Genomic DNA, 25,384 nt, shown 5'->3' with positions numbered 1-25,384 from the left:
AGCACAATATTAGGAAGAGACTGTATTGGGAATAATCTGGGATACAGACAATCCATGTTCCAGGCCCCACCTTTGCTGACGCCAGCTAAGCTGCACCAGCATGAACCGGGGAACTCGTCCCTTAGGTGCTGTTTGTGACTCGGTTCCAAGACCTCACACATGGTGGCCATTCTGAAACGCTCCCCAAGTCCATCACAACTGTACAGAGCATCTATGCTAAAAATCAAGGTCCCATGACATGCAAGTGTGAAAAACCAAACTTTTCTTTTTGTAGGTGCCCTGTCATGGCAGGTGGATTATTTTCAATTGATAAAAATTACTTTTTTGAGCTTGGAACATATGACCCTGGACTTGATGTTTGGGGTGGAGAAAATATGGAGCTGTCATTCAAGGTATTACCAAGGGTTTCTCAAATTCTATTTCCAATTAAGACTTTATCATTTTTAATGGTTTCTTTTTACTAATACAATCAGATATGTTATTGCCTCTGGAAGAAAATTTCACAGAAATTTTAGGGCCTCTAGATTAATGTTTTCATATCCAAGATTGAATTTGGAAGAATCAATAGCACTCATGAAATGTATGAGAGTTCCCTAATATTTCACAGCACTGTTTCTGCATCCGAATATGAGGGAAATAATTGTCTGCCATTCAATGTAAACACTGTAGGAATCATACTTAATATAAAATAACTCTCCTAGAACATTTTTCTAATACATTAGAAGTTATTAAATCATTCATTGATGGCTCATCTTGGAGAGCACAAGTGACAGAAGTACAAAAAGTGACCCCAGGGCATGCCACCAAAGGCCACAGTGCAGCAACTCTGGGTAATTATACAACCATTGATTAATATATAAGGAAGCCATGGCAACAACCTTAGTAAAGAGCATCCAAAAAGCAACTGTTTTCCTAGGAAGCGGTGTGACATATAATAAAAAAGGATAGTACTTTGAACTCCTGAACAAGAAGAATGGTTTTTGAGTTGTGTTTAAAAAAACGTAAATATATACTCCTCTCCCTGATTCAACTAAAGCAGGAACTCCTTTACATTTTGAAATTCTGTGAGGATTTCTTTAGGAAAAAGAAATTTACATTGCATGGAAGGGGAGGAAAAAAGTATATTTAATCCTGAAATGGTCCACAGCAATATACAGAAATAAATAAATGTTGAGTCTAATTTTCTATTGAAGATTTTAGAAAGTGAGACAACTACTTCACACAAGGTGGAGGAGGGGGGTTGTCATGTGGTTTCTTGCCATTAATTGTCTTTAATTTGTGGACAGTGATTTGATGATTGATGCCTGTGATTAAACTGTTCTAGGTATGGATGTGCGGTGGTGAAATTGAGATCGTTCCCTGTTCCAGAGTGGGCCACATATTCCGAAATGACAATCCGTATTCCTTCCCCAAAGACCGGATGAAGACAGTGGAACGCAACTTAGTGCGGGTGGCTGAGGTCTGGCTTGATGAGTACAAGGAGCTGTTCTACGGCCATGGGGATCACCTCATAGACCAAGGCCTTGATGTCGGAAACCTCACCCAGCAACGAGAACTTCGAAAGAAACTAAAGTGCAAAAGTTTCAAATGGTACTTGGAAAATGTTTTTCCTGACTTGAAGGCTCCCATTGTGAGGGCTTGTGGTGTGGTAAGTTCAAGCAGCAATTTAAAGTCTGACTCCATAAAAATAAAGTGCCAAAACACTTTTGAAAATGTGTGGGAAGGAATAATATTATTACATTATAAATAAATAGCAAGTATGAGTGCAGATGAGACAAAACAGAGTTGAGGAGTAAATAAAGGTAAATTTGAGGAAGGCTTCCTCAACAGGCAGCCATGTTGATGATTAATTCAGCAAATACCTACTGAGTATCAATAAACCAAGCAATATTTCAAAACTGGGTAATAGAAGGATGAATAATGTAGGCTTGACCTCTTCTTTGTGAGGCCCAAAGTTGAAAATAGAAAAAAATTATAAACAAACAAGCAAATGAAGTATAAATAAATATAATAGCTCTCATTTAGGGAATCAGCCACAAATGAAAAGTCTTCTAAGTTTGAGTGGTCAACTCTGAGGAAATGGTGAAGGCTGGTCCTGAAAGTCCATCCGTCAGCCAAGCTCTAAAGAAGGGTAGAGGGTACACTTGTGCAGAAACTCTAAGACAGGCGTCTGTCTGAGGCATTCAAGAACTGGGAAAAGATGAATGTTGTTGTCAGGGTGGGAAGGAGGAAAGAATGGTAGCCGATGAAATTGAAAAGACAGGACAGAATCAGATTATTTACACCCTTGTAGGCAGAGTAAGAATTCTTCCTTCCTTCCTTCCTTCCTTCCTTCCTTCCTTCCTTCCTTCCTTCCTTCCTTCCTTCTCTTTTTCCTTCCTTCCCTCCTTCCTCCCCCACCCCTTCCTTTTCTTCTGAATGTAATGGTAAGTTATTGAGTAGGGTTAAGTAATGGGATGACATGATTTAATCAGAGTTTGATAGGTTTCCAACATGGGTTGAAAATAACAAATTGTTTGACAATAGCAAAGAAAATTCCAAGGCACAATGTAATGTACCGAAGGGAAGAAACCAAACTAGATAGATTGGATAGAGTACGAAGCTAAGAAAAAAATCAAGGAAGAGGGAAAACTGAAAGCCAACTTTTTCCAGTTCTTCCTAGAAAGTAGACTTTGCAATCCAATCACTCTCTTCCCAGTAAATTCCCTGATGACAAGGACTTAATAAAGCCATTCTCCTGGTTGGTATAGGGAGATCCTGGAAGAATTTGAAAGAGAGGAAACTAGTCTGAAAATTTGCTCTGCTTTTATAAAATTCAACTGACAAATGGGTACATATGACTTGTTTGTATGTACTATAATATTTTATAAAATTGCCATCTCTATAGATCCAAATAGAATAGCACTACTTGAGGTGGTTCAATCCGATGTTTTCTCTTAGAGAAATCATTAGGAAGAATGACCTGGATTTATACACTATTCAAATGGTATGTCTGGCTCTCACTGGTGTGGCTCAGTTGGTTGGGCTTTGTGCTGCAGAGCAAAAGGTTGCTAGTTCGATTCCCAGTCAGGGTGCATGCCTGGCTTGTTGGTTCAGTCCCTGGTTGGGGCACACATGAAGGGAAAACGGTGGAAGTTTCTCTCTCACACTGATGTTTCTTTTCCTTTCCTTCTCCTTCCCTTACCTTCTCTCTAAAAACAAATAAATAAATAAAATTTAAAAGTGTTATGTCTGTAAAATAAATTTATATTTTTAATATGTCTTGAGAACGAAAGAAAAAAATGCCACCATAGTCATTTTTCTGGTTTTAACAACACAAAATCTCAGCAAGAGCAGTACTGAACTTTAACCACCAGAGGGAACTAAAAAACTGTCTTTTGCCTCCTCTGCAAGGCTGCTTCGTTTGCCTGCCTACAAAAGTTTTTAAGAACTCTCCTAATGAAACAGCCATCTGCTGATACGGGAGTTATTGTATATCAAATGCAAAAAAAAAAATCTAAATGATGTTACCAAGTTGTTTTTCTTCTATTTTTCCTCACTATTTGTCATTTTTCTTAGACAAATTTTAATAAAGATGCCATTTGCTTCCCTCTGAAGCAACCAGTAGGGAGCATTATTACCATTTAAAAAAAAATAGGACCTTTCTCCAAGCAATGCAGAGTAAGATTAACTAGACCTTTATTTTGGATAGACGATCTTGAAAAGTTCCAAGAAAATGGACTCACAACTTTTGTTACTTGCTTGACATTTTCCCTTCTTTCAACCTATATATTTAGGAATTAAATCCAGTGAAGTTATTTTTAAAAAATCAGAACAAACCATTTCTTATTAAAATGAAAATAGTTGCCATAAATAAAATAACCTCACCAATAATGTGTATTTATATTGGATAAAACTCTTAGCAAATGGCCTATAGCTGAATGCGTAACAATTCTGTGATAAACTATGGGAGTAACTCCCATTACTAAATTAGGCAGTAAAATAATTCAAAATGAAAAGTTCAAAATTGATATACTACTTGATTTTCTAACCAAGAGAGATTTAAATGATTTGTCATAAAATCATGTATACAATTCTTTAAAAATAACATAAATACTCCATATTAAAAGTCATTCCTAATGAATACACAGTAAGAGTTTATTAGCACTTCATAGACTTTGTTGTGAAGAAAAGCAGAGTCTCCAGGAAACTTCTCCAGTAATCTCTGATAAGAGGATAAGAGGGAAGGGAAACAGATCGTCGGGTGCAGTGGGGAAGGGGGGCAAAGCTGGAAAAGATTTCGCTTACCTTTCATTGTTGGAAGAAGAAATTATACAAAATAAATACAAAGAAATCTGTTGAACCCGGCGTTTCCAAATACTGTTCCGGGCAATGTTATTAGTTGTGCTGCCAAAAATAGGAATCCTTGGTCAAATGCAGTGGGCAACCACTCGTACGAATTTCCTCTCAGAGCAGCAAGCCGAACATGAACGTACTGAAGGCTCTGGGAAGTTCTGGAGGAAAACCACCTGTGCAGCTGCATGGCAGCCAGTTTTGTCAAAGCCAGAATATTTTCTAAACAATCCACGAGTACAGGGGTTCATATTTATCTCTGTTAAGATCCAAAGAGCCGTTGAGAAAGCACTTCCTTTCTTTAGTCTCCAGGATTATTCTACCTTCATGCATCTCTCTTAACTCTCTTCTCTGAAGTTCACAGTGGTTGATTCCTTCTGTGCATTGTGACTGCTCCCATTTACTGATGGTGGATGGTTTTCTCCATTTTTGCCATTTTAAAGTGTGAATAGGGCTTTCTTTGAGGGTTCCCAACAGAGTTCCTCTCCTTCTAGAATGGTATTTGCATTCCAGCTATCCCAGAACTAACCAACTTGGTACTGTTTTGACATTGTGTCTGTGTCTTGAGGGTCTATCAGGGTCCATATGCGACACAAGTAGTGTAAATGTGCGTCTCAAACCCAAAGGAAGGTCACTGTAAGGTTTTAGCCCAGGCAAAATCTAGCCCCCCTGTGGTCTTCCTGTGCCTCCCTGTTCACTCCCTTAATGGGTAAATTGTTTTCCCAGGACACCACTCCACTGAGGGTCTTGCTCTAGTTTTTAATCTTCATGTGGAAGACCACAGTTCTACCTCTCTGCCCTATCCATGGCCAAATTTTCTCCTATCCTTAAAACGTCGGTCCCTTACTTACATTATTTGCAGTTTTTCCACTTGCTTTTAGTTTTGGGTTTTTTTTTTAAAACTCTGCCCTTTCTGGTCCCTTACTTTCTGGCCAGCTTACTTTCTGGCCCCTTACTTTCTGGCCAACTAAGCTATGCGTGTAAAAGTGAGGACAACCCACTGAGCACTGAGTTAAGAACACTGGCAATTCTGCGAGCTACACAGTCTGCATCCCAAGCACCCCAGAGTTCAAACTCTGTGCTTGGCACCTGGAACTGGAAAGCACACTGACAGTGTCCCTGGCAACTAGCCCTTCACTGCCTCCCACGTCAGCAGGCTTTCCAGAGTAGAAACATGTTTCTATGCAGCATTTCTATGCATTGGAGAAGTCTAAATTGCAGTATTGACCCACCATCTTGTTAGCCCTGCCCAGGATATCAAAGGGAGCAAGATAATCAACATCTTTCTGCATTAAATGGTGACTTATAGAAAGCTGCCTCCATATTTGACCCTGCAAATCCATTAAAAATCTGGGGGCCTGCCAGGAACTGCCTTTAAGCTTGGCTCTGTATTAGCTTTCGTGACTTTCCTGTAATCAATTGTAGCTTGCCTGAGTCATTAGGAAGATTCTGACAGAGAATCAGCTGGAAATCTGCTGTTCTTGAAGGACTCAATTTATCTATGATTTACTACCTAAGCAGTCAGATAGTTTGGAGGGGTTAGCCTGGCAAGAGAGCCTTGTAACTCTTGGTTTGATTAAATTGTAAGTATATGCAATGACTTTTAATATATGCATCAAACTTGAGCCAAGAAAATAACTACTTCCCATGCCACCTTTTGCTCATTCCCTGTTCAGCATTCCAGGCAAGGGTTAATTAAAAGCTTCTGTTTGTTGGCTCGGTGGCTATATCACAGGCCTAAATTGACAGATTGAAGCTGTACTTTAGCAAGATCACATTATGTCTCTGTTAGAGATAGCAACCACTAAAATCCTATAGTGCTAAGTACTGCTAAGCTATTAGCTATCATTTAACCTTATTGTAGTTTCATATTCTGTGTTTTCTGAATGTCTTGTTCCAATTTAAAATATTTTTTCTTAATGCACATCGTATATTTTGCTTCCTAGCTTATTAACGTGGCCTTGGGAAAGTGCATTTCCATTGAGAACACCACAGCCACTCTGGGAGAGTGTGACGGGACCAGCGAGGTAGGCTGAGCTGGGGTCTCGCTCTCACAGCAGGTGCAGTCGATGACCCTGGAGTAGTTGATGAGTGGAAGGTGTGACACAGTCATCAGATCCTTAGAAATTTATTTTTTCCTATAGAAACAATAGTTAATTTTTATATAATCACCAGGGTGGTGATGGGAAACTCCACCACTAAATGTAAAAATGTGGGTACTGAAGTCAGCCTGCCCGGAGCACAGTTTCTGGCTTCATCACTTGCAAAGAGTGTTAATTGTGTAAGTCTCTTAACCATTGGGGAAATGGCGGTGATAAGAGTGCCTGTCCTAAAGCGCGTGTGAGGATTGAATTAGGCAATATTTTGAAGGATGTAGAATAATACCTAACACTTCATGCTCCACAAATGTTCACTACTATAACAGAAACCAAAACAAGTGAAAAATAACATATTACATATAAAGATAAAGTAATAAAAAAAGACAAGACATATTTTTAAAGAATTTTGAGCCTATATGCACAGAAAAATGGACAGGGGTGAATACCCACCATGATCTGCCCAGTGAGGAATTTATGATCAGATCACCCTGTAATTATTTCCCATAAAACCCCTTTTTCTTTCACATTCTCAAAATTAATGTGCCCACAAATCACCTGAGGAATTTGCTATGATGCGGATTCTGATTCAAAATGTCCATGGCGAGGCTGAGACTCAGCATTCCCAACTAGCCCCCAGGTGATGCAGCTGAAGGTCCAGGGGGCACCCTGCCTGTGCAGAGGTCACACTTGGACACTTGGTAATCCAAGTTAAATCTCAGTTACATCCCAAATACTTCAGTAGATAAGACCATTTAGGATGATTTTACCAGCAGCCTATTTTTTCCTAATATGCTTATATTGGTATAAAACAACCATTTCCCACAGACCTGAACCTTATAGTATACCAAAGAGGCAGATAGTACTAGATTGTAAATAACTGGAGAAAATACACAAAAATTGACAAGTGGTTCCATTCCCTGAATCAGTGTTTATTTTAGACCCTTAGACCTGGTGACTCCCCCAAACCAGACTTCTTCAAGAGCAGTTTCTATGAACTGGGGGCACTCACAGCAGCAACCTGATGACCCCTTGTGCTACCAGCAAAGGAAGATTCTTAACACTCCTTCTAAGAGTCCAATTGTCTAGATAGTATTAAACAAAGAAACATAATAATTTCTGCCAAGGTGGTTTACAGCTGTGACTTTGATCTCCCTGTAGCCCCCGTGGCTCAAGGCCATAATCCTGTGGTGCTCTCACGCTCCAATCCTTCAAGCACCCGCATTGTCTGGGCCTCAGAACACCTGAAAGGGCATTTATTGACATGAATGTACTAACTGTACTAAATTGTATCATTGCAACTAACTAACATACTTGTGTTTTCAGCTCAAAGTGACTTTTCTCCTACTCGTTCTCCCACAGCTACAACAATTTAATTACACCTGGTTAAGACTCATCAAACATGAAGAATGGTGCTTGGCTCCCATCCCTGATAAGGGAGCCCTGAGGCTGCACCCTTGTGACAACAGAAACAAAGGGCTGAAATGGCTGCATAAGTCAACATCAGCCTTCCATTCGGGACTGGTAAGCACAATCTTTGTATCCCTTCTTTACCACAAATCCAACCTTCAAGGAAATGTGACATAAAAGAGCATGGGACAATAAAGACAATGTAAAAGTTCCTACAGAGAGATAAGCATATTTTTTGTAAATCATCAAATTCTTTTTTTCTTTTACAAATTTACTTAAAATCCTTTATTTTAAATGGTAGTCACCAGATTTAGTTAGTTATGTAGTTCTCATCATCTGATTCTAAAAGTTATTTGCTTCAGCCAATTAACAATGTCAAAAGGCAAGCTTATGGGTGAGAATTGGTTTGCATTGTTTACCGGAAAACCTTATAGGGAGAGTACATGGGGAAAGCAAGAAGCAGTGTGCTCCCCGCCAGCCCTGCATTTCAGTATGCAGCTGCATGCACATTCTGCCTCTTGCCAACAGGAACGCGTCTCGCGCCCTCAATTTCCAGAGGCCTGGGCTCTCTGGGGATGCTGGAGTCAGCTCCCACCAGCCCACCAGGGACACTTGCAGTGCTACTGCTTTGGCAACTTGAAAGAGGCCATGATGGGAATATTTATATCCAAGCTACAAGTCAGGGGGCATTTTTCCAGAGGTCCAGTGATTAATATGTACCAGAATACCCCTGTAATACCCCATTCACACAAAGTCCTCTCCGCTTTTCCCAATTCTATTTTAACAGGGTACAAAGTCAGAAGCATTCATATAGGATCTTGGAGTGGCAGAAATACTGTCAGGCCTACCTTCTCAAATCTTCCACTATCTCAGTAGGAGGTAGCCACAAATACACTAAATGCGTTGAGATAGGAGACCATCCTTTTGCTCAGGGCTGGCCCCAAAGTAAGCACGCTGTTTTACTTGGAGTGCCTCCATCCCTTTTGATATCGCAGCCAGTGACTATTCTCTTCAGGATACTTTTCTTCCTTCCCAGGGTCAAAATCAGGGCCTGAGCCACACATTCTCCAGTTTACCTCCCTTTTAATTTTCTCTGTTACATTTTAATCCCTCCTGAACATTTTTTTTCTCTTTAATGACAATGGTTATTATTGAGTTATTTTTAAAAATGAGGAATTACTAGTGTATAAACTGCTATTTTTATGTTATATAGCGTTAGAAAATTCTAGAACTACATACCAAATAAATTACATCTTACCTCTTGCTTCCCTAACTCTGTGCCAAAGGAGGGAAGGGGCAAAGGAGCAAGAAAAAGAAGGATGGGAGAGAGAGGATGAAGGAAAGGGGGAAAAGAGAGAGAGAGAATGTAAGAAGGAGAACAAAATCTTTATCTCCAGAAGTGAATCTGAAAATAGAAAATATTTTAGGCTGGTGAGAAAAGATTTAGAAGGAGGTCATCCTTAAATCACATAGGGCTATTTCCCAACTGGGTTGGCCCCACTCAGAAATTTAAGGCTTATTAGTGGATTCATTTTATATGTGAATCCTCACCCAAGAATATGTCCATTGATTTTAGATAGAGAGAAGGGGAGGAAGAGAGAGTGAGAGAGAAAGAGAGAGAGAGAGATCACTGTGAGGAAGGAGACACATAGATCAGCCACTTCCCCGTACATGCCACAGGATCAAACTTGCAACCCAGATATGTGCCCTGACTGGGGGTTGAACCCGCAACCTTTTGGTGCATGGGATAATGCTCCAATCAACTGAGCCACCTGGCCAGGGCTAGCTGATTTTTATGTAGGTTTAATTTCAGTCTCCTGAAATGGTAAGCCAATTTGTGAAGAAGGGGATTTAATTAAGATGGCAAAAAATAGAAAGCTATTCTGCTACCTTGTTTGTGCCTATGACTCGTAACACAGTACATAGCTCCCTTCCGCCTTGGGTTCCCCATCTCAGGCTGCTAGATGTCATGGAGATGAGTATCTTGAAAATTGTCATTCTTCTTTTTTTAGTATTTTGGTAGTTTTCATACTTAACCTTCTAAGTCCCCCAAGACATGAAAGTCTTAAAAAACAAAAGAAGTGGAAAATAAGACTTTAACTGGCAGAAGCATCTCTCTCCTTTCAGAAAGTGTTAGGAGTCAGGAGCCTCATGGAAGGAGGAATGGTAATAGTGAGCTCGACTCTGGACACCAGTGAGCTATTCAAGTTACACATTTATTAATCAGCACTTAAAAGATGTTCTCTAGGTGAGCCTTCCCCAAATGCTCCAGGTTATGGCCGCATAAAAGTGAATAGTTTCATGAGTGGCTTCTAGGATTTGGGAAATATAACACCTCTCCACCACTAGTTCTCATATCAAGTGCCTTTGGGTTGGGGACCAGTTATTTAGTTACCTCTTTACAATCCACCAGCAGAATATTGTAGATAATCCATAATAATTTTGCTCAAGTCTAATTCCTCCACAAAAATCTTGAGCTTATACAAGCACCAGATTTCCAAAGTTCCACAATGGAGTTTGCTATGTTGCGGAGTCTGATTCAACATGTCCATGGCGGGGCTGAGACCCAGCATTCCCAACTAGCTCCCAGGTGATGCGGCTGATGGTCTAGGAGCCCCCTTTCTGTGCAGAGGTCACACTTGGTAATCTAAGTTTAAGTTAAATCTCAGTTACATCCTGAATGCTCCAATAGATAAAAGCATTTAGAATGATTTTACCAGAGGTCTATTTTTTTCTAACATATTTTTTGTAGGAATATCTGTAAAATAAATTATTAAGTCCTCCCATTTGATAATATTCTTAAAGTATTACTATATATATAGTATATATATATATATATATATATATATATATATATAATATCCAGAACACCTCTAGTGGTGGAGAGGTGTTATNATATAAAATTATCTTTGTCATAGTCCTGGATAATTGAGAAGTGTGATAAGTGAAAAGGCGAAAGATTTATATGATCTGAAGAGAAACCAGAGTATTGAGAAGTGTGATAAGTGAAAAAAATTACAAAGTTATAAGCAAGTTCTAAGTAGGTTATTGACCATTTCTAGGATATCAATAAATATTAAGTAATAATAGAGCCCTGAAGTACCTTTGATGTTTTTCCTGATTGCATTTGAATTTTCTGGATATCAGGCATTATGTACTCAGAGATTATGATGGGGAGCTTGTAAATTAAATACATCATTTTTCTAGCACTTTGTATTTCAAATTTGCATTCTAAGGCATGGATTTAATTAAGAAATGAACTAACTCACTATTTGTCATGGTTTGTGTTTTTTTCTTCCTTACCATCAGTGAGGGACCATCATCCATCAAATATAGCAAATGCCATCTGGTAATATTTTCTTTAAATAATATAGTAATCAGCCATATGATCAGAAAATTCATCTTTGAAGTGTGAGAACTTATCTTGAGAGAGAGACAAAATTAATAGTGTCTAAAGCCTGTGTTTATGTTATGAATTTAGTTAGGATAATTCCTAAATAATCAAAAATGTAAATACCTATTTTTTATGGGTTTCCATTTCTTTACATCTCAGTGGTCAAATTCAGTCTGTGGCTCATTCCCAGATGACCTTTCTCTGCAGGTAAATCACATTGTTTTTGCAAACTATCATCAGTTATTATGCTTGGAAGGAAATTTTTCTCAGAAGACCCTGAAAGTTGCTGCTTGTGACCCAAAGAAGCCATATCAGAAGTGGAAATTTGAAAAATATTTTGAAGACTGAAGAGGCACTGATGTTTTTGTCTAGTAAGGCCATCAGACACTGTGAAAATGACAGTAAACTCAGTGACTATGTTTCTCCATGGTAATTTAAATTTTCAAAATGAATAACACTTGAATGGAAGATTTTTAAAAATCATAATATTTGAGATACCAAACATTAACTCAGGGAAACAGTCCTACATTGAATTGGAGTCCTTCTCCAGCACCAGGAACCCTTTTGAACTGCCTGCTTCCTGCCCTGGGCTAGTATCAGCCTTCAAGCGTCCCCAAGCAACCCGCCAAGGACCCGCAAATAAAGACAGAAGTACTTGGAGAAGTACAATCATAATCATAATGACTGTGTTGCGTCAAAACCAGCTCTTGTGGCCCAAAAGTAGGTTAAAATCAGTGAGAACCTGGTCCTTTGTTTACTATTTTTTCATCAAAAAATTTATTTTCTATGGCTGGAAGACCTCATAAACACACAGCTATCACCTTGGTGAAAATCCCCAGACTACATGCAGGTTTACCTTACAGTGTGAGATAGTATTCATATCATACTCCTTGATGGCAGGATTTTATCTGGATTGCTACATAGTGCTTTTTACCAAGATGAGTCAATGGAAAATTTTTTAATTGGGGAGTCAAACACTTATTCCATTCTAGATGTGGACATTGTTTCAGTTTATTTTGTGCTTTTTAAAACTACACTTAAAAAGTCATATTAGTAACTTCGTAGATTCACATGAATATTAAGAAGGAAACAAAAAAGGCAAAGTAAAAGAGGCTTGATCACAACACATTGTGGTAACCCAAAATACATTTAATCCCCGAACATGCTAATGCAGGTCCAAGTAAGTGGAGTTGAAACAAAGGAGAACTAGAGCACGCAGAAATATTAAGATTCTATTATATAAAATACTGTCTTAAATATGGCAGCATTTAGAAGATAAATATGCTAAAAATGGGCTGCAATGATTTTTAAAAAGAAATAAAGTGAAGAAAACAATAAAAGAGGAAGAGAATGAGGTAAGCAATCCTCAGAAAAAGGGGTAAGAAAATGCTTTACTCATGGCAAAAGTAATAGAGGATTTGCCACCTTGATGAACAGGGTGGATAATAAAGCCTCAGATAAGGAGCTAAGGATAACACTGGGGAAAGTCCAATATTCCTTTGATTCGAACTGAGCCCCCAATCCCTGGCATGTCAACATTTAGGCACATCAGAGAAGATCTTAGAAATCCTGATACCCTTCACCTTCATGCTGATAAGAAAATTGATGCCTAGCTGACGAGTTACCCATCTGAAATCCCAGGCTGGTTAGTGAGAGAATCAGGATTAGAACGTGAATCTCCAGAGGCAAGGCTCATTCTATTGCCCCACGCACTGGCCTGAACAAATCTTTTCCACAGCATTTCTCTGAAAGAGATACATAAGCCATTTTGCTTGAGTTGGGTCCTGGAGGGTGATCATACTATATGCCTGTTAATATCTTAAAAAAAAAAAAAAACTTTGTTCAGCTGAGCTGATGATAAACCTGGGCATCTTTAGTTCTGTCTTTCAATTTAAAGTTTATTTTTAATTCCCAGTTAATTCCACAAGAGCAGAGCAATAAAACAAGAATCAGAAGGGGGAAAGTTTTGCTTTTTTACATTATATTTGGGGTGCATTTTACAAATAATTGACATTGCAGATGAGATCAGAGAATGACTAGATTATGAGACAACTCTTTCCACACAGAGCCATGCAGCGGATAAAACACAAGGCGGTTGCCAAACGCCTTACTGAACTGCTGACTGAACTGAGTATGCTGAGTGCTGAGTGCAATTCTTCATGAGCAGAGCAATGTTGCAGGTTTATTTTCCCCCAGTCTAAAGACTCTATTGTTATACCAAAAACTCCAACTCTGTTCAGAAAAAGGTGAACTATGTTTTGGATACACTTCACTTTGGGTATAAGAGCAGAAGAAATTTGAATGTTTTTCTCAAAAGACCTTCTTATAGTCTGTTCAGTGTATGTTCTTCCTGACTTTACCTTGACATGTGCACTATATGAAGATATATTTGAATCTGTATTGTCAATATAACAAAGGATTGTTTTCATACATCACATAGTTATTCTTGGGTAGAATTTTGAAAACAGCTTTTAGCATGTATTTGCTCAGTTATTCTATGAAGCAAAATAAATAATCACTAGTTAAGAATTTTATAGGCCTAAGCTTAACAGTCTTGACTAGTTGTAAAATCTACTACCAAGAGTTTTCTTTAGCATTGTGCTCTAAATTTTGTTTTCATAAGACTGCAATAAAGATACGAAGGCCTCCAGGTCTTCTGGTACTTCTAATAAGAAATCTTTGGATGGGGCACCTTAGGGTCCTCACCAGCCCTGATTTTTTCCTTAGAGGGCTGTGTTATTGGGTGCTTCACAGTTTTCCCTCAATTGGCTTGACTTATTGCCCTTCTTAGAGAAATGTCTATGTGTCTCATCAACTTAAACACAAGTGTGGTTATGTTAATATTTAACAGAACTCATTTGATGAAAAACTAACTTACCAAACCATCTGAGTGCTTCTGAGCCTTTCAGTTTGCACAACTCTTCCTCTTTTTCAACAACTACCCAAAGCTTCCACCCTCCTCTCTCCGAAGGATGGCACAGCTGTTGTTGGTACAACTGTGTTCTATCACCAGCATTGAGTGTCCTGAATTCTGCTTGCTGACATTCAATCAGCCGTCACTCACCAGGCCAAATCCACCATGTGTCATGGTTGCAATGCAGTGTCAGCTTCTCCACACTAATCTGAAAACATTATTTAGATATTTAAACACCTTGCTTCCAATAGGGATTATAGAGGGGCAAAGGCATAGTTATAACACAGAAATTCAATTCCCCTAGTCAACTTTGATTTCATGAATGGCTTAGAATGGTTTCCAAGGGGCTCTTCTGCAAGAGAATGGGGTTGAGGAACACCAAATAGTACCATCTTTATTTGTTTTAGCATCTTTAGTGTAATTTCCATGTTCAAACACAGGAAATAAATTATGCCTCAGATGAAGACCCCAATATCTTGGATTAAAGCAAGGAAATGACAAGGAGGAAAGAGAAAAAATGGGAACGAATTATCATTAAGCATCTACTGTGTGCTTGGTGGCACAGTTTTCACCCCATCTCACTGTAGTGCACAACTCAGTGAGGTGGGTCTGGTTCTCCTCATCATGCAGATAAGAGGATGGCTAGGAGGAATTGTCTAGTGTCATCTCATCATCTCACTTGTGGGAGATAAGAACCCAGTTTCTATCCTATCTGGATCAAAAAAAAAGAAGAAAAAAGAGGGAGAGTCTACTCCCCCACACCATACTGCTATGATTGTATTTTTCTAAGTAGGCAGTAAGCTCAGTGGGGCTCAGTCAAACTCCGCTGGTTGTGGAGTCAAATCCCTCTTCGTTTTCTCTCAGGGTCGTTGCACAGACAGGAAATAGAAGCCACACCCCTTTCCGTTGTACAACGGAAGTGTAGACTTAAGGAGAGCAATCCCCACGTGCCTTGCGATGGTCGACCTATTGGACTTCATGCTGGAAACAATCTTTCCCATTTCCTGGAACAAATATGAGGGGAAGAAGTGAACATAGAGAGTTTGCTTCTCTGTGAATAATATTACCAACCCTTTCTTCCCCCAACCATTAATCAAAGCTGACAGATCTGAACAGAGGTGGGAAATGAAAAGTTGAGGAATCCTTTAATTAAAACAAGAACCAAGACTTGTAACTTTTCCTTCATTTTGCTGCCACCATAATGCTTTTGCATAGGTTATTCAACAATTGCTGCAAACCCAGATGCCTTGCAAAAAGAACAGGATCACTAACCAAAGCTAATGTAGAAAATATTTATTTTTGGCAAATAGCCATTTTGTGGACAGGTTTGAATAAACCATGTAAAGTATTATATACTCCTGATGAGCTTTGATGGATGGTATGTTAGGTGTTGATGGTGCCTGTGTCTACAAGAAAGGAAATGAAAATTACCATCACGCTAAGCAAACTTACTGTCTCTGTTTTCAACCTAATGAGTCACCTAAGAGTTACCACTCCCATTAGAGTCTCTTTACAAGCTTATGTGAATCTTTGCTTTGCAAAAACACGCATGAAATTCTCATCTTCCAGAAATACAGCAACTTTTAATATGCTTAGTTCCTAATGATGACAAATGTCATCAAATAAGAAATATTTTCTTTTAAAACAGAGGTTTTCTATTTTATTATCAATTGATAGATGTTTTCCAATTTAAGGATATTGGTCATAAATCTCTATGTAAATAAAGCACAGATTGTACTTCACCATTCAAAAACACATCAATCTTTGTAAATATATGTGTATATTTGTGTATATGGACATATACATATATGCACATATATTTATTTATATGCTTATGTATGTATATATGAGTTTGTATATTTTTATTTTTAATTGGGAGATAGTAAAACCAAGAGTTTCTACTTAAAATAAAGAAAATTAAGAAATATTTTTGGATATTTTTAACTCTTTTTAAGTGCACAGCTTTGTCTTCATCTGGCCTTCTGGACAGAAGTGCAGATTAACTCTCACTCCAGTGTTTTTCAGACGTGGAAGGAGTAATCAAATTTTAAATTCAAAATGCCAGTTATTGAAGTTAGGGTTATACACACCTTAGTTCTTCTCTTTCAAACAACTGCCCACAACTGTTGCTAGTTTTATACCTATTAACTGTAAGAGGTGAACATAAAAATAAGAGAATGCAAAGGTCAATATAGTGAATTTTGTTTTTGAAAACATTTGTTAATGGGAGAATTAGGATAAAGGAGTATTTAGAATAAAGAAGTATAAAGGAATTTATAACTAATCTGAACATTTTAAGTACCCAATGTTTCTGCCTCTGACCAACTTAAGTTATTATAAAGAAGGTATCAAACATGTAATGTTTGATTTTTAGGTTTCTACATGCAAATTTAAACTACTTTCCAAATTCATTTCCCAAAAGTTCCCTAACTGACAATTAATTACTACACATTGTCATTTGAGTTTACAATTTGTCATGTATCTGAGTGGTTTCTGCAACTGACTCCCGTCTATGTCATTGCTTATGTGCTGGGTGCATGGCCTGGTCACCTTGTATTCTTCATGAATGGCGTATATGTTTTGGTATTCATATTTATTATGTTACAGTCTGATATTTTAATATTGTTAAATGTTTGCTATAACTTCTGACCTTACTTTTTATAGCCCTTTTTTTCCTATAGAACAATGAAAGTTCAGGCTTTAAAATAAGTGGTTGCCTTTCTCATATTGTCAAACGTATTTCTTCTTTATGATACTCTGGTGCTTCATCTTTTCCCATTATTCTCTACTATTACTTATTTGAAATCTTTTTTCAGTGTCCACTTATCATTTGAAAGTGTTTCAAAAATACTACCCTATGTAAATATGCAGAAACAACTACTATACAAATGTCAGTATAGTTTACATGTATTACCTGATGACTACAAAGATATAGTTTTCAGGTTTTGGAGTAATGCATCTAAAACAATAGCCCAGTTTCTATAAAAGTAATGGGAACTTTTCATGAACATTATGTGGTACCCATTTTAAATTTTCTTGTAACTTCATGTACAATCATTTTAATACTATCTGATATAAATAATACAAATGAATTAAAGTAATATGTTCTCTTGCTTTCTGAAGCAGCATTTATTGATCATATTAATAGTTGCTGATATGCAAGTGTTTTTACCTAATTTTAAAGGGCAGCCAAAGAAAATGAAACCTAGACACCAAAAAGAAGGACACAAACTTTTATTCAGAGTGAGTCAGACACAAAAGTTCTTTAATTTATTTGTTACTAGATAAATAGATAGATAGATTATAGATAGATAGATAGATAGATAGATAGATTCTAACACATTCTGCCTTCAAAGTTAGCACTATATTAAAGGTAAATTTCATATTGACAAAGAAATAGAGCTATTATTAATTCTTATTCACCCAGCAACTAAGGAAAATAGAAAATCATGTAAGAAATATCAGCATTCTCACAGCAAATTAATTCTCCCTCCTGAGGTACCAGAGTCCTTCCAACCCTGAACCTTGAATCACAGAAGTGGTAAACTTTCTTGCGTAGTTAGCAATTTGTACTTTAATGTGTCTCATGTGAGTTTCAAATATGATAATATCCCTCATGGAATCTGAAGCAGACCCTTGTCTTTCCTAGGTTACAAAGAACCAAACAGCCACCCATCAGTGTCATGTTACTAATGGTCACTTAACTCTATGGCCTTAGTGTAAGACAGTGGCATAGGGCAATGCCAAAGAACAGTTTTTCTTTTGCAAGTACATTGCCTCATCCATGAGCAGTAAGTATTTATTCTTTGAATATACCCTGAAAAAGTCTTTGTTGACAAAATCTTTCATGATTGGTTAATCATCTGGTTAAAGAGTACAGAGGTAAAAAGGCCAGCAGTACTATCTATCTGTCTATCATCATCTATCTATCACCTATCTGTCATCTATATGCATGCCCCAGGACAGCTAGTTGCTTGGCCATATCACACGGTCATAGTCCACCACCACATCATCACCTCCCCTGGAATAATTTTAAATGCAAGCTCTGTTGATGGTAGAGTAACAATATGGTCCTGTTCTATGACAGATAACACAGCACTGGGCTTTGAATTTAGATAGAAAATTGCCGGGGTCATCAATAATCCAGAAAATGAAATAGATTGTCCAGATGGACAGATTTAGAGGATCTACACAAACAGGGAATTGTCCTAGTATATCACTTTTCTACCTAAGTTTATCAATAAAGGCCTGATTTTCCTAGCTTTATTTTGAAAATGTGCCTTGTCGAGAATGAAATCTACAGGTTCTACAGATTAAGTATGGCAGAATTTTTATACGATCAAGTTGCAAAGTATTTGTTTGAAAGAATAAAAGGAACACGGGGATCTTAATTCAAAAGCGAGTCTTGTAAACACTAAATAATAGTATGTGATACTATGGAAATATATTATATGACCAGGAAGAATTAAAGAAATTACCATTAAAATGTGTGGGATCTGTTACACATAAATAAGCAATAATCTAAGAAGAGCTAAACTGGGTTTTTTTTTTACAGAATGAAAAAGAAATAAACAAAGGGTTGAATAGTACAATGAAGACTGTATTACATTCAGACAATAAGGAATTGTCTTTTTATTTGCAGGGCCAAAAAATATATCTTTATCTGTAGTGACAGAAAGTACATGGTAATATATATGGAGGCATGAAATAAAAAATTATGAAACTATCTAAGAAATCTACATAAATATAGACTTCATTTTCATAAATATTCAATACATTATTTGACACACTGGTTTGATTAAACTCCATAGGCACAATTTTAAGCATCTTGATTTGGGCTAGGTCCAGTAAATTATATATTCCCAACAACTATCAGAGCTTTCTCACTAAAAATATATACTCACACTCTACTTTGAGAATATTCTAAGTTAATTACTTCCATTTTCATAGTAACTAGTACAGTTATGACTAGAGTTTTTGTGTTTCTTAGGAAAGAAAATTATTCTGACATATTATTAATAAGGGAAAGCATGATAATAAGGAGGGGAGTATTTTCCTTAAAATGTGATAAAGCTCTCATTTTCATTTTTAATGACATTAACTTTGCTAGGCAAGATTTTATTTTCCATCACAGAAATAAAATTATCCGATAAAACTCTAGTCTATTGCCCACCCATTTTATAGCCCTTCCCCATGTCTACTTCACAATGGGTTGAATTCATCTTGAGAGCATAAAGGCAACATTTAGTAAACAGAATCCTCCTAACAATTGTTCAGCTCCTCTAGTGAGAAAACTCAGTGAATGGTAACACTGAGGAAGAAGGCCCATACAGAATTTTCACTCTATGGATACCAAGAAAACCACTCCAATTTTTTTGAAGATGATAGGAAAGGCAAAGTATTTTGAAAAGTTTATTGCCAGAGTCTAGAAAATAGTGTTTAAAAGTTAAGAAAGAGTTAACAGACTTGCTGTCAGCTTCAAGGTACAGGAAGAAAGACCCCAGAAAAAATATAAGAACCATTTCAAATAGGTCTCTTCACTTAATGATACATTCCCAGCACTGGTCCTTTTAAAGCCAAATTATGCCAGATTCCCCAAGGTTCTGGCTGTTTAGGGCATATCCCATAATGCTATGTTAGTGAAATTTAAAAAAAACAAATGTCCACAAATTAAAGATTTTGATTTCAAATTACCAGACTGAATTTTGTCTCAGGTTATTTTCACATTATTCTACAGAAAAACAGGAAGTAAGTTTCCACAACTTTAAAGCAGGTAAGTGAAATAAAGCACACAAAGATGCATCTCAGGAAAATAGAATTAGCTTTTGCATTAGTGGGCATGAGAACATCTCAGATCCAGTTAGTTCATAAATGCATCATAGACTCGAATTCATCAATTCTTTGCTTGGTATTCCCCTTCCTGATTTTTCGATAGGATATTGTATTGTATCTTGAATAAGTACTTCTGGAAATATCACTCTTCTTCCCAAAAGCTGGCTGCTCATCTGGTGTCACAGGCTGGGAACTGGAGCTGCTGACGGGGGAGTCCTCACTTGGATCACCTTCCTCTTTTAAGGGAGAACCCTCTTCATTTTTCTTCTTAAATTCTATCACTCGAACTTCATCTTCATCATCGTCTTCATTGTTAATTTCTTCATCCCAAACCTCTTGCTCCTCTTCGGGTACCACATCAACTTGGCAAGGCTTTCGAATACCCAGCCATTCAATTTCAGTTGCCTGGTAAGCTATGTCCTTCCTGCCCTCATCTTCTCTTTCTTCTAGAGGTTGTTCAATAATTCTTTCCTTCTGTCCACTTACTTCCTTGTTACTGCCGCTCAGAGGAATCTTCTCCCACTGATGCCCTGTAGCAAAATCAATTGGTAGTTGAGATGTGCAGAGGTTCCAAAATCCTCAGCTGTTATTCTCCAAATTATATTTCTGGACAATCATTTCCCCACATATGCTTTGTGAAATATTATGTTGTGGGTTACTAATATATTTCATACAATAAAATGGGCTATATTGTTTAATTAGTTTGGGAAACCCTGAATTAAACACAGTTAAGAAATTTTCTTCAGAATTATTCTAAGCCATGCTAATAAACATTGTAAATTTCCAAGAAAGTTGACAACTTCAGTTCATTTGAGTGTGGATTTTCTTGTTGTTGTGGGCCACTGTACTGAGTGAGACTGGTCCTCCCTGAGACACGCTTCTAAAAATTTTGTTTGGCCTGTCATGATGGGATGTGAATATATAAAATAAATATTTGAACTTCTATCTTACACACACAGGCACACACACCCTTCAAGGAAAACTAGATATCTCACAGGAGAAAAATGGATTTCTTCCAATAGTAGAAACAATGACTGCCCACTCCTGGCCATGCTCACAGTAGCACATTTAGTACTTGCCACCGTGCTTCTCAGAGCTGGCCTAAAGCACCAGGTGTGGAAGCTGGTGCTTCCACAGAGGAGCGCAGATGGTCAGAAGTCATGAGCTAAAGCTAACTGAAACACCCACCAAAGCACACATGCTTCAGCCTAATATTCCTGCCATGAATTCCTAGACAGCCAAGATTTCAATTTTGAGGTCATATCTGCATAGTGCTAGATTAGCCTATTATTTTAGACATGTCCCTAAAGACAACTGATTAATTCAAGTTGTTTGGTACTGTGTCATGACTTTTATTGTTTTATCTTTTTAAGTATATTTTATCAATTATATTATTACAGTTTTCCCAATTTCCCTCACTTTATCCTCCCTCCACCCTGCACAACCTAACCCTCCAGCATTCCCCACCCTTGGTTCACATCCACGGGTTGTACATATGAGTTCTTTGAGTTCTCTGTTCCCTATACCATTTTTTGGCCTCACCCTGTCTATTTCACACCTACCAATTATGCTTCTTCTTCCCTGTACCTTTCCCCCATTCCTCCCTTCCCCCTCCCCACTGAAAATCCTCCATGTGATGTTCACTTCTCTGACTTTCAAGGAGCTTAACCCACTCCAAACTTCACTTTACAAACAGACCATAAGAGGGTGTTCTCAACAATATTTACTATGAATGGAAAAAAGAATCAGTGATAAGAGTAGAGGTAGTTCTTGGAGCTTTCATCCCTGGGGGACTTGTGTGGGAAGCGTCAGTATGTAAAGTGCATGATTCGGAAACACTGCCTGAGCAGAGTCCCTTGTCAGGCCTGGATTCACTGTTCCCTCTCAACACTGGGGGTTTTTAACCAAAGTCCCTCTCAACACTGTGGGGGTTTTTAACCAAAGTGAGAGATGAGGTTTCTCTTTGCCATTCTCCTCCACAATTTTCTATTTTCACTGAAAGATATTCGCAAGTTCATTTCCATCAAAATTTTTCATTCCCTTTTTATTTTTCTATTTTTCCCCAGCTATACAAAACAAATTGTAAATTTACAAAGACAGAATTAAAGATGGGTTATCACTTCTGACCAAGTTGCACACAGGTACCTAGTCATGTTCTTTACACTATAAATAAGCATGCATTAGGATGTCTGGTATCATCTTGAGGTTTGTTTTATGTTCTTCTTTTCCACAAGAACCAAAGAAACTGTCCTTTTCACTCATATTCATGGCTTGGGCATAGAGTCATCACATATAAAATTACTTCTTGTATTTAAATTGTAGTTTTTCCTCAGTATTTTTAGGGTCTTTCTATTTTTGGAACCAGGGGTATTCTCTTTGAAGACTTTATAGCTGTTCGCCATTGTGAAAATAAAAGGCAACGAAATATATACCTACATCTAGCTTACAGGAAAAACATATGTTCCACCAAACAGAAGGATTCATTCAGGGGACAATTCACACTGAGATCCACTACCTTAAAATTCAGACTGCTTTTGTTTTCTCTTTGATAAAAATGAAAGACCCTTTAAAAAAACTGGTGTCTCCTTTGGACTTCTGATTAGAAGCTTGAAAAGGGCTCTAGATGGAAGATCGTGATCCTGCCTTCAAGAACTAATTAGGAGCAGAAAGACTGGGGCAAAGAGGTTTAGCCATTCATAGGGGCTTAAGTCTGAAGTCCCATAAATTATCCATGATAATGTGAGAGCCTGACAATGCCTGTTGCTTACTACATTCTTCCTTGTGTCCACACAGTGGACCACTGCATGTGGATGGCGGACAGTCTGACAGGTGTCCAGGCAACGTGGCAAATCCAGGAAACTGCCAACCACACTTGTGTCTTCCTTGGCATCTGTTCTTTATGTGATGCTCTAATAATTCAACCAATAATCCCTATAATATTTTTCCTGTTAAGGTTCTAACTAAACTAAACTGCTTAGGTCTAACAAGCTGACTTCATCTTTGAAATGAGACATTTATGGCTGCAAGAGAGGAAATAAATAACTAATTAATAGATTTTTATCCTTCACTGTATTTGGAAATTGCTTAAATGTAGGTGTTCCCTTAGAAGAGAAATCTAAAAGATTGTATGTCTCTTAGTCCCTTGACTTTATTTAAAATATAATGCGGTCACTTAAAAATCACTGTTCCTTTAATTCTCATGTTTTCTGAAAAACACAATTAAAATTACGTTATCACCTGGGAGATTTCTTTAACAAGAATTAGGTAACCATTTTCTGCTTAGATCAGAGGACTGGAATTTTCTTTTAGATCAAATAAATTTATAAGGTTATTTTAAATTGTATGTCAATGCCAAACTTTTAGGATAAACATTTACATTTCACAAGGTGCCTGATGCAGATTGGGAGACACTAAATCAAAAAGGAAGGTTGATCTAGTGGACAAGCTTAATAAGAGACAGACACATTGTCAGGTCAGAATTTGCCAATCAGTTATGCAGCTCATGTGGCTTCAGTCTTGAATTGTCTAGAATATTCTGTAAGGTGGAACCCCCAGATAATGAAGATTCCCTCATCTGCCTATAGCAGCCTTGAGGGGTGAAAGGCATTGCCTGGATTATGTTCTCAACACCACACACTTGCATCATCCCTTGCCAAAACTGTCATCCACAGCCAGTCAAACAAATGCTGTGTGCATAGTGGAGGCAGTTCCTCTTACCTTCTCTTAATGTCATTTCATCAACACTTGTTTCTTCAAGAGAAAGATCTGTGATGGCCTTATGAACAATAAAGAGATTCTCTTCTGATTTTTCTGGAAACACCCCCCCCAAAGATTAATATTTTAATATTTAAGTAGTTCAGGGTTAATTCAATATGATCATTTTAGATTCTAACTAGGGAGATTCTTTGATTTTTAATTATGATCACTTAAAACAATGATTTTATTGCCTCATTTCTTCATTGCTTCCTTTTTAATTATAAACATAATGATCTTCCTTTAATATCTAAAATATATAACCACCATTCAGACATGTTAAGGTATATTTAGAAGGAAACCTTGAAGTTCTGAAATTCTTTTTGCTCAAATAATAATGGGGCTGTCTGTAATAATAGTAAATAACAGTAGTTAACATTTAACTAATCTTCACAACAACCCAACAAATGTTGGCACCATTCTTCTGCCTTCTACTGAGAAAACTAAGTCTTTGAGAGACTAGGAAAGTTGTCCAGGGTCATAGAGTTATGACATGCATGAGTCTGGGTTTGACCTGCGGCAGAGGTTTAGTTCTTGTGCTATGCTACCCCCCGAGGAAAAGGGAACACATTTGGCCAAGGATGGGAGTGGGAAGATGTACAGCTTATTCCTGTCCTAACAGTTTATCAAGAAATCCTGAGTGAATTTACAAATCAAATTGGGCAAATTGAAGAGAAGGAAAATGTTTTACCTTTTAGAATCTTCTCATCCATGGACCAGTTAAGCATTCTCTTCCCTTGTAGTTTTTCACTTTTCTCCTGATTTCCTTCTGTGAGTGAATCTGCAAGACTGGGTTCTACCCTGAAGTAGGGTGGGGTGCTCTCCACATCGCTGACTGCCTCATTGGCCTCAGTGATCAGTGGTTTACCATTTTCAGGTGGTATATCCCCATTACACTCCACCTGACTGACTGTCACTGGAGCATCTGTCATGATGTGCAGTTGAGTCCAACTTAGAGCAAGCTTTGAGGAAACTGAGTAAGCAGATCCTTGATGATACTTTTTGTTGCCTTCAAGTCCTATAGTTCCAACTCCTACTCCAAGAACATTTACTTTAGTGCATAGTAACTAGCTTCTTTTTTCTACAGGTGCCCAGAAGGAGCTTGGAACAAAAGCAATAGGATTTGTCAGATATGCCACCAGCCCACTAATCGACCAACCACCACTTTCTTTGTTGCTTAGCAGTCCCACTTGCAGAATTAATGGCTGCCTTTTGATTTACATAAACAAACAATCTGAGGCAATCAGCCTTTTGTGTTGGTGTGTAGAGGGGAACTTTCAGCTTGTCAGCCCTCCTCTGGGAACAGAGATTTTTGTCCCTCTTCATAATGGTCCTTTGTCATTTTCCTTGTAACAGGAGCTGCCATTGTTCCACAGCTTTAATCCAGAGAGAATGACCACCTTGAGGCATATTAGTTCTGTGTAACCAGCTTAACATTTCCAAACAGATTTTGCTCAAGTAAAACCTCAGCTATTTTGTAGGGAACAATGGCATCGTTTCTTATTTATTCAAGAATAAGACAGCTTATCAGAAACCTGTACACGAGACAACTTTATTAGAAGTGGTTCTGGCAGCAGGTCCCCTGGTATGCTTTCAGGAGCCCAAAGAAAAGACCTAAGAAAAAACAAACAAAAAGCTCTGCCATCTTGCTAA

General features: G+C 37.8%; 2 protein-coding genes across 2 annotated transcripts in view; one reads left to right on the top strand and one right to left on the bottom strand.

The window, feature by feature from the left end:
• The window catches only part of GALNT5 (polypeptide N-acetylgalactosaminyltransferase 5), a 40,782-nt gene extending 24,833 nt beyond the window's left edge, over positions 1-15,949 (top strand). The window contains exons 6-10 of the mRNA XM_037044676.1: positions 275-392; positions 1,325-1,648; positions 6,279-6,359; positions 7,791-7,952; positions 11,440-15,949. Coding sequence (XP_036900571.1) covers positions 275-392; positions 1,325-1,648; positions 6,279-6,359; positions 7,791-7,952; positions 11,440-11,580 — 826 coding nt within the window. The 3' untranslated portion in view covers positions 11,581-15,949. The remainder of the gene's footprint in view (positions 1-274; positions 393-1,324; positions 1,649-6,278; positions 6,360-7,790; positions 7,953-11,439) is intronic.
• A 1,307-nt stretch (positions 15,950-17,256) lies between these two features.
• ERMN (ermin) lies at positions 17,257-25,017 on the bottom strand. Its single transcript, XM_037044677.1, has 3 exons — positions 24,423-25,017; positions 23,696-23,788; positions 17,257-20,508 (listed from the first exon to the last, which is right to left on the bottom strand). Exons 1-3 carry the CDS (start codon positions 24,661-24,663, stop codon positions 20,012-20,014), a joined length of 831 nt encoding a protein of 276 aa, XP_036900572.1. The 5' UTR covers positions 24,664-25,017; the 3' UTR covers positions 17,257-20,011.
• Between the last annotated feature and the right edge of the window lie 367 nt (positions 25,018-25,384).

The sequence above is a fragment of the Sturnira hondurensis genome, unplaced genomic scaffold, assembly GCF_014824575.4.
Source record: "Sturnira hondurensis isolate 20B ecotype Veracruz unplaced genomic scaffold, ASM1482457v3 Scaffold0004136, whole genome shotgun sequence".
In the NCBI taxonomy this organism is placed as follows: Eukaryota; Metazoa; Chordata; class Mammalia; order Chiroptera; family Phyllostomidae; genus Sturnira; species Sturnira hondurensis.
This window is presented reverse-complemented; position numbering and strand designations above follow the sequence as displayed.

Excerpts from the sequence above, each read along its gene's own strand:
- ERMN (XM_037044677.1), bottom strand. The coding sequence starts at position 24,663 with ATGACAGATGCTCCAGTGACAGTCAGTCAGGTGGAGTGTAATGGGGAT. Across the intron at positions 23,789-24,422 it reads GGATGAGAAGATTCTAAAAG|AAAAATCAGAAGAGAATCTC; the intron begins GTAAAACATTTT and ends GGGTGTTTCCAG. Across the intron at positions 20,509-23,695 it reads TGAAATGACATTAAGAGAAG|GGCATCAGTGGGAGAAGATT; the intron begins GTAAGAGGAACT and ends ATTTTGCTACAG.